The 9,707-nt window shown below is 54.2% G+C and overlaps 1 protein-coding gene across 1 annotated transcript; it reads left to right on the plus strand.

The window, feature by feature from the left end:
• Positions 1–2,887: 2,887 nt before the first annotated feature.
• Fev (FEV transcription factor, ETS family member) lies at positions 2,888–7,267 on the plus strand. Its single transcript, XM_059278809.1, is given in 6 exon segments — positions 2,888–2,908; positions 3,576–3,686; positions 3,867–4,040; positions 4,042–4,102; positions 4,770–4,844; positions 6,684–7,267. Coding segments are annotated over 6 exon segments (1,026 nt in total).
• Positions 7,268–9,707: the final 2,440 nt, after the last annotated feature.

Here is a 9,707-nt window from a genome sequence, read left to right on the forward strand (position 1 = left end):
TCTATCTGCCCCCCCCTGTCTCTTTTCTTGGTGTCTTGGACTCCCTTCCCTGTGTGTGCGTGTGTGTGTGTGTGTGTGTGTGTGTGTGTGTGTGTGTGTGTGTGTGATGGAACCTAGAGCTTTATGCATTTGTACGTTCAAGGCAAGTAATCTCAATTCTTCTTCTTTTTGGTTTTTTTTGTTTTGTTTTGTTTTTTGAGACAGGGTTTCTCTGTGTAACAGCCTTGGCTGTCCTGGATCTCGCTCTGTAGACCAGGCTGGCCTCAAACTCACAGAGATCCACCTGCCTCTGCCTCCTGAGTGCTGGGATTAAAGGTGTGTGATGCCACCATCTCCATTCTTATCTTTCCGAGGACTGTTTCTTCCTTCCAATAAGGCCCCAGAACCTTTACCTATCAAGCATGACCTAACTTGGATGAGCATGGGTATGCTCTCGGGAGCCAAAGAGGAACAGCCAGCAAGAGCTGTGGGATCCAACAAGATGCAGCCAGTTCCAGATTTAACGTTGGGAAAAGCCCACCCTCATAGGTCAAAGTATTGAAAGTCCAGATGGCGCCTTTGCCATTCTCTAGATGGATCAACAATCCTACCTTGAAGTAGGATCCACAGCTGAATTTCAACCACCACACACTCCCTGGGTCAGGAAGCACCCTGCAGGACACAGTATTATGGGCCATATGCAAAAGCTCTTCTTGGTTTGGCATCCCCACCCCGGGCCATCTTCAGTCTGTGTCTTCACCCTGGCTTCCAGCCAGCCAGGGAAACCTGCCAGTGTCTTTCAATAGTCCCCTTCCTTTTATTCCCAGGAGAAGCATTAACGGAGGTCCCACTGTTCACTGTTTCCTTCTACAGGGAAGGCTTTATCCTTCCAAGCCCAGACCCAAGACTCTAACAGCAATCATTTGCACCTCCTGTGACATTAAACTTCATCTGCCTGTAAACTGAAGCTTCTGATCCATGCCTCGTGTGTGTCTAGGGGTTGTTGTGAGGATTTAATAAGAACACCCTAAGGGTATGTGGAAGGTTGTGGAAAAGCATTGGGACAGTGAATGTAGGACCCTCCACCTGCCCTGTCATGGGTCTCGGAACAAAGGATCAGAGCTCTCAGTACTCTGAATTCTGAATGGGCTCTAGAGTCCATGGCTCCTGTTGCATCTGATCCTCCAAATAGCCTCCACTTTCCATCTATCTCAGTAACAAAGAAATTGGGGCTTACAGAGGTTACCTGCCCAGTCAGTGGCTAAGCCAGGGTTTGAAAACAGGACCCCGGATGCCAAGTCCAGGTTCAATTAAGGGCAAATTGAGTTGTGGCTAAAACCTCAGGTTTCAATAAAGCCTGAAACATACGTGGGGTTCCTGACTGGTCATCTCTTGCAGGTTGGTAGTATTAACAAAGCTAAATGCATACAACTTGGTCCTTAAGCACTTACCACGTGCTGTCTTATGAAAAGCTCACACCATGCAGATGTGTAAATTTTCAATTTTAAGACAGTGAGACTACGCACAATTCAAATGGGATTTAACTTCCACAATGTCACACAAGTAGAAAATAGACAAGATTCCAGAACCCAGGCCATCTGGGCTTTAGAGCCTATCTCCTCACCTGTTACCAGAAATAGGGAATGAGAGAGAGAGAGAGAGAGAGAGAGAGAGAGAGAGAGAGAGAGAGAGAGAGAGAGAACCCTGGTACCTTCTCTTGGATGAGCAATCCTCCTGCTAAGAGCATCTGTGGTCACTTGGGAAGCATCAAGAAGACACCTCCAGGACCTAGCAGAGGGACCCTGGATAGTTTGCTGAGGGTCTTGGGTTTGTTTGACCCAGCTTTTGCCAGCATGGATGTTTTTAGGTTCTCCTGGATCCAGGAGTCACATTCTGCTTCCCACATCTATCATCCCCTGGCAGCTTATAAGGAGAGGTTGAAGTAATCATATCTGAGAGTTGTAATCTCTGGTTCTCCCATTCTGGACAGGCTGGCGGTCTGTAGACTCTGGAGGACCCATGACAGCTTGGCAGGGAGACAATGGAAGAGAAGCTCTCATTGACCGCTAATATCTGTCATCAGGAGGAGATGGAGAAAGTGGAGTGGGGAGACTTTCCTACACACACACACACACACACACACACACACACACACACACACACAACTCTCCTCCCTTCTGCCTCAGCCTCTTGCTGAGAGTAGTGGATGAACCTCCACGCCTCCCAGCTCTTCCTGGTTTTACCTTCTTGCTGTTGCCGGCTGTCAGTAGTGGTTGGAAGGAGCGATAAGAGGGTGCAGGAGGAGGACTGAGCTGCAGCACCCTGAGGCCCTTTCCTGTGGTGTCCTAAGCTTGTTCCCCCACACACTCCAACCTCTGCATTTGTTCCCATTAGATTCCGTGTCTGCATCCTGAAGTCTCCATCCCTGTCTCGAGAGGATTCTGTTGACTGCCTCCCACAATCCTCTTCACCTTTGCACCTTTGACTAGCAAAGATGAGCTCTCCTGTGACTTACAGCAAGCGAGGGTGGACAGGGTCCCTGCAGAACCCGGGCAGGATTTTTGCACAGTCCTCCTACAGGCACCCTAGGGACAGGGACCCTGCAGGAGGCCTGCACATTTCCAGCTCTCCTAGCTCTTGTGTTTAAGTGAGTGGATGACCCAGAGAACAGCAAGTCTGGCAGCAGATACCCCCTGCCATATACGTCGAATATCACATACCCAAGTGTCACAGGGTTGCAGAAAAGGCATTCCTAACCCAGGGTCCCAACTCCAGTTTCAGGGCTGGGAAGTCTCACAGGTACCCAGACACCCTGGTCTTCTTGGAAGCCACATCATGCACTAGGAAAGGCACAGGTACAGGCTCTATTATGATCCCTGTCACCTAGCAGTTCACCTGTAGTTCAGTCATGACCAGCGTGTTTGTGAGAGTGGGGAAGGGTAGGAGAGAAATAGTTGTGGTGAGAAGTGGGAAAAAGAATAGGAATCTACAAGGGGAGGAAAAAAGCAGCTTATATTCATTCTGTCTCAGGCTAGACAAGAGGGTCCAACGGGCAACCAATTTACAGGAATTGAACAGATGAAAAGAGGGGAGGAAGAGGGGAGGAAGGAGGAGAAAAACGTAGCAGGCACAGGGCAGCAAGGAGACCTAAGAAGAAGCAGAGGAGAAACGACCAACTCAGAAGTTGCCAGGGGAGATGCCCCGGCGTCCTGCCTGAGGCCCGGGGCCAGACGAAGACAGGAAACCAGTGAAAGCAAAGGGGAGACCGAGAAGGAGATCGGGTCTCTAGGGACCAGCAGAGAGTAGGAGAAAGGAGGGAGAAGGCAAGGGGGTGGGCAAAGATAAAGGGAGCTCCGGCAGCGCGGCCGGGAGCGCAGCGACAGGCGAGAGGGAGGGAAGCGGAAATTTAAAAGTGAAGATGCAGATAACGCAGCCTGGAGACGGGGACCCGGGTAGGGGGAGGAAAGGGGCGGAGAGTAAGCAGGGAGAGAAGGGAGGGAGAGGGTTGGAAAAAAAGGCTCTGGGGAGGGGGCCTGAGTCTGTGGCCTCGGAGGTCCGAAGTGAGGCTAGCATTCCCGCCCGGTCGATGTTTTCAGAGAGTCGGGGAGGCGGAAAAGGAACCGCGCTCCTGGGCCCCCCGTCTGAGCGCGGAGCCGGGGCCCATCCCCCGCGTGTCTCCCGGGCTGCGGGGCGCAGGGGGCTGCCGGGTGCGCTTGGCTGAGGCGCTGCGGCGTTGGAGACTTTATTGCGATGGGAAGATAAGAGGGGCGGGGGCGGGGTCTGGGGGGCCGAGGCGGCTGCACTTTAATTAAAACGGAAATTGCGGCCCCTGCCCGCGCGGGGCCGGAGGGCTGCAAGCGGCCCTGTAGCTAGGAGCATCGCTCCAGGACCCCCTCCCTCCTCGCCACACCCTGGCTGCCCGCTCCCGCCAGGCCTTGCCGGACCCGGTGGCGTCTACTCTTCCCCGTCACCCACGGTCGCCTCGGGCGGGGATCGGCACCCTAAGCGCAAAGCTGACGTGCCCCCCCCGTACCGCCCCCCCATCTCCCACCGCCCAGTCCCCCGGCAGCGATGAGACAGAGCGGCGCCTCCCAGCCCCTGCTGATCAACATGTACCTGCCAGGTACCAGGGACCAGCCGTGGGCTGGAGGCACCAAGACCCTGGGCGGGAAGTCTAGGCAAGGGGCAAGTTCGGTGGACCAAAGGAAGGGAATGCTTCCAGAGGGTAGCTTTGTGGGTGTGTGAAAGGGACTGATGGTTGCAATCTGGGGCGTTCAGGGAACCTGCAAGGTAGACAGAGAGCTCTGAGATTTCAGTGTGGGTCTAGATAGGACTTGCAGATTCGGGATCCTAAGAGGCTGAAAGAAGGGGTCTTTGGCGTGATGGTCTCCGGGCTCCCGCTTTGCCTGAAAGCTGTGATCCGCTGGGCGTCGCCCCTGCGCCCTCAAGGGTCCTCACCTTCGTCTTCCGAGTGTTCACACCGGTCGAGCCCTCCAAGCGCCCCCTTCCTCTTTACGAGGGGCTCCGCTAGCTCAGACTCGGCTGGCGCAATCCCCTCTGGGTTTTTATAAGGCTCCAGCCGGCCCCTTTGGAAAACGGATTTCCTTTTTCCTGGACGCGTTTCCTGACTTGGGCGCTACGGAGGGGCTCTGCGCCGCACGCGTCGCAGCCTAGCTTGGGGAGGAGGAGCTGGGTGGCCCGGACCCCTAGAACACTGCAGCCCGGGGCCCTTTCGGTCAAACCCGCAACTTCCGCCTAGGTCTGCTTGACTGTTTTCTTCTGCGCCGCAGATCCCGTCGGAGATGGTCTTTTTAAGGAAGGGAAGAGCCCGAGCTGGGGGCCGCTGAGCCCCGCGGTACAGAAAGGTGAGCCGAATGGTACACTGGGCTGGTGGAGAGAATGGTAGTAGATGGGCGCAGGGGTGCGAACCCAATGAGAAGGATACCCCTGCCACTAGACAGAGGGGCAGAGAGGTGTGCACCCCACGTTATGGAAAATTATAAGACCGTGGGCAGATTGTGCAGAGGCCTTGGGAAGACATTGATTTGTCCTTCCGTGCATTTTCTGAGTCCTCTCGCTAGGTTTTCGGGACAGGTCAGACGAAGGGGACCTTGGCTTCCATATTTCTGTCAAATATGGTTTTTCCAAGCTTTTAAGAGGCTGCTGTGGTGATAAGCATCCTTTTTGTGTCGGTTGTCTGTGGACCAAAATCGTAGCACTTCCGGGGGGGGCCTCTCCAGCTACCCTAGGCTACCAGATGCCTAAACCCCTGGCAGGCACTTGCCGATACCCCTGCCAAACTTTCTGACTCTGCGGGCCACGCCAGCCTTGGCGTTGGGTTTGATACCTAGGTTTACTGCAGCAGGCAACTGACCTGTGAGTCAGTCACCCTGTTGATGGCTGGCATTTCAACTCTTTCTCATATAGTTCCTGTCCCAGCCAGTGCCTTAATCTCACAAGAAGCCACAGAAGGTGAGACTGGCAACTGCTTTTCTTCTCTGAAGGAAAGGGATGTAGCACCCAGCAGGGATGGGGGCCCAATCTCTGTTGTTCTCTCTTGGTGCTGTGTGCACCCTAGAACAAAGCTTCCCATACTTCTGCTCTAAAACTAAGCCCTGACTTCAGGGAAGCCACCAGCTCTTCACTGATCTGGGTTAGAGGAACTGGGGTTGAAACTGTGGAAGAAAAGAAGCTTTGGGGTTCTGAGTGAGCCGCACTGGAAAGGGAAGTGAGACTCACCAGGCTCCACCTGAGGCAAATCCGTTTTCATTCTAAAAAGGAATGGGGGCAGTTTGCCGAGATTTTTGTCGCTTAAGGCTTCAAAGCCGGAGAGTGTGGGTTCTGGGTCACTCATCACCACCTCATCACCAGCATATCCAGGGAGAACCTCCTTGTCACTACCAGCAACCCCGAGATCTGTAGGAAGACCAGCCAGGATTCTCGCACAATCCTTTTGTAACCCTACCTCTTTCCTCGGAGTTGCCCACCAGCCCCATCAGCACACACACACACACACACACACACACACACACACACACACACACACCCCTTCCCCAGCATCACAGAGGTCAGTGACCCGAAGGTGGTGAGGATGGGAAGCCTCCGAGAATCGGTCTCTCTTCTCAGTACGCAGGGCCTCTGTTCTTGTCTGTCATGGTGCTTCTTCAAGCCAGGCCTGTTTTACTGTATGCCTTTGGGTGGTAGGGACTGTCTGGTGCTTGTGCGGATGGGGGCAGGAATCACCATCTATCTACATGCATGCCCTTTCGGCCTGGATCTCCGGACAGGCCCTCACCTGGTTCAACATGCTGCTCCGGGCTGTCTTGTACCGCTGTGCAGACTGTCTTAAATAAGGGAGGTTGGCCCAGGAGGATGAGAGTTTGATGTCTGGCCCTTACCCAGGACAAGCCTAGAGCTTTGATTCACCATTGCTTCTCCACGAGGGAGACAATGCTTCTCCACACCCAACCAAGCCCGAAACAATGTGCCCTAGCTCCTCCGAAATGAAAGACGTTTCCATTGTGCTCTGCTGGTCTACAGTGGTTGACCAGCAGCCTCCTGCTGCTCACCAGGGTGCAGTCGGGAGTGCCCTTGTCCGCTCCGATGGGGATTGCCAGTGGTTTGGGTTGTTTTCTTATATCGCTCCCATCCCCCTAGTTCCAACCTGCTCTGTCCGTGGCTGACCGCTCCCCTTCCCCCCACAGGCAGCGGGCAGATCCAGCTGTGGCAATTTCTGCTGGAGCTGCTGGCAGACCGCGCAAACGCCGGCTGCATCGCGTGGGAGGGCGGCCACGGCGAGTTCAAGCTCACCGACCCCGACGAGGTGGCGCGGCGCTGGGGCGAGCGCAAGAGCAAGCCCAACATGAACTACGACAAGCTAAGCCGCGCGCTGCGCTACTACTACGACAAAAACATCATGAGCAAGGTGCACGGCAAGCGCTACGCCTACCGCTTTGACTTCCAGGGCCTGGCGCAGGCTTGCCAGCCGCCGCCCGCGCACGCCCACGCCGCGGCCGCCGCCGCTGCAGCCGCCGCCGCCGCCCAGGACGGAGCACTCTACAAGCTCCCGGCCGGCCTGGCCCCGCTGCCCTTCCCCGGCCTCTCCAAACTTAACCTTATGGCAGCCTCGGCCGGCGTCGCGCCCGCTGGCTTCTCCTACTGGCCCGGCCCCAACGCCACGGCCGCCGCAGCCACCGCAGCGCTCTACCCCACCCCGGGCTTGCAGCCCCCGCCGGGGCCCTTCGGCGCGGTGGCCGCCGCCTCGCACTTGGGGGGTCATTATCACTAGACGGGGCGGCCCGGGGGCGGCGGGGCCTCTCCCAGACGTCCAGTGGCCAATCCCACCCTCATCCTGGGACGACGTTCCTTTATCACAGATTTCATGGCAGCGGTCGCGCCCATCCCAGGGAAGAAAAGATTGGAAGCTTCGGAGGTCTTCTTAGAACACTAGGCTTCCAGCCCCCCATTATTTCCACCCCAAGAGAGGCGAATGTGCCCCCACTTTAATTTTTCTCTTTCAAGTCTCCAGATTCTGGAACTCTCATGGTGTCTTTATCAATTCTCACCTGCATCCCTGGCTCCTTCTTTATGAACCCTGTTTTTCTGTTTCTTTCCTCGTTTTTTTTTTTTTTTGTTTTGTTTTTGTTTGTTTGTTTTGTTTTGTTTTTGTTTTTCTCCTCTCTCCCACGACCTGCTCCAAACCCTAGTACCTCGAGGCTTCTCACACTCCTCCTTCCCGGGACCCGAGAAGGCTTGATAACCATCTCTGTCGTCCCCCACCCCCCACCCCAACACTCCGACTTTCCTCTCTCCCATCCCCACACTCTGGCTCAAGAACCCAGCGTGTACCTAACCCTTTCACCCCTATTAAAGCTCCCAAGCTCCCTACTGCCTCCTCTCTGTTCCTTGCTGCACCAGGGCCCTTTTCGGGGAGGCCAAGGAGGTAAAGGCTCCGCGTAGGCAGAGCAAAAGGCCTCCGGAGAGTGAGAGCAAGCAGGCCTGGGTGTCGGTGGCCGGAAGTGAGGAGGGGCCGGTGGGTGGGATTCTGAGAGGGTGCGTCTCTCACCCTCACCCCATCCCATCCCAACTTCCAACCCAACGGCCACCCCATTCCACCTTTCTCCACCCACCTATCTTTCTCCCATCCCCTCCCCTCATCTCAACTAGCAACCCACGTCCTTTGCTTCATTCTATCCCAACCTCCCATCAGCCACTCCATTTTACCCTAATTTAATACCTTTCCCCGCCTGCTTCATCCAGTTCTCTTAATGCCTTCTCTCACTTTCCTTCACAACCCCCCTGCTGCTGCTCCCAGCAGCTCTGGCTCCCACCCTGCCCTTTAGATGCCTCTGCTCTTTGAAAGGATTTCTCACAGTGTCTGGGCGACTAGTCGACTCTTTTTCCTCTAGTGGTGCGCGCCCTCTGCTGGTCAGAGAGGGTAGGCCGGGCTACAGCTAAGTCTAGGGACTATTTGGTGGACAGACCATCAGGTGTTTCACCTACCAGCGACAAGAGCACCAGGTTGCCTCCACATTCCCTTTAGCCTTCAGAGTGAGGGGCAAAAGGAGGAACACGGACTTTTCACCCTGGATCCCGCCTTGGGAAGTCTGAGAAGCGGGTAGGGTGAATCTTTCTGACGTTGCCCTGCTCACCATCCAGAGGCACCTGTAACCTTTATCTCTGTTCTTTCCTTTTCCAAACCTATTGTCTGGGAAGCGACCTTAGATGTGTTCCCTCAGAAGAAAACAGGCCTAATCAGGCTTCTAAGCTGAGACCCCTGTCCTCCCTTTCCCAGGGCCCAGGTATTACTTTGCATAAGGATAGCTGTATCTCTTTCCAGAACAAAGGGTTTTCTTCATTTGAGGGAGAATGCTTTGGGTGCCTTGGGCCTCTATTAGGCAGGCAAGCAGGCAGGAGATTTCTCCATGTCCTATGTGCAGAAAAGGTAAAAGAAGGTGGAAGACTGGGTAGTTAGAGTTTGGGGACCATCCCAGATGGACCATCCAGGCCCACTTCAGAAGGGAGTCATCATTCACTTAGTTACTTCCCTTCTTTCTAGATAACACATACTTACTACAGGGAATCCAGTCAGACATGGAGGCACATGCCTGAAATCCCAGCACTGAGGACTAAGAAGCAAAAGAAACTAGAGTTTGAGGTCAGCCTGGGCTAAAAGCAAGACCTTGTCTTAAGAAACAAAACTAAGAAAAACCTTGGAAAAAAACACACCCAAAAGGTCCCATTAAATAATAGTTGGATAAAAAGTGTAACGAGGCACGGTCTGGGAAAGAAATCACCTGTATCCTCACGCAGAGGCCACTCGACCCCTCGGTCTAAGGGCCTTCCTTTCCTCTATGCCTTTTATTTGTATTTTGTCATTGTGTTTGTTTGTTTTGTTTTGTTTTGTTTTAACAGAGTTTCTCTGTTTAACCTGGGCTGTCCTAGAACTAGCTCTGTAGACCAGGCTGGATCACAGAGATCAACCTGTCTCTGCCTTCCGAGTGCTGGGATTAAGGATGTGTGCCACCACTGCCTGGTTCTCTTAGCCATTTTTAAAAAGATTTTTTCATTTTAGTTTGTGTGTATAAGTGCTTTGCCTTCATGTGTGCAAGTCCACCACACTAGGGCCTGGTGCCTGCCAAAGTCAGAAGACGGTGCTGGATTCCCCTGGAGCTAGAGCTCCAGATGATAATGAATTCCCATGTGGATGCTAGGAACTGAACGCTGGT

This window comes from Peromyscus eremicus, chromosome 13 (genome assembly GCF_949786415.1).
Source record: "Peromyscus eremicus chromosome 13, PerEre_H2_v1, whole genome shotgun sequence".
In the NCBI taxonomy this organism is placed as follows: domain Eukaryota; kingdom Metazoa; phylum Chordata; class Mammalia; order Rodentia; family Cricetidae; genus Peromyscus; species Peromyscus eremicus.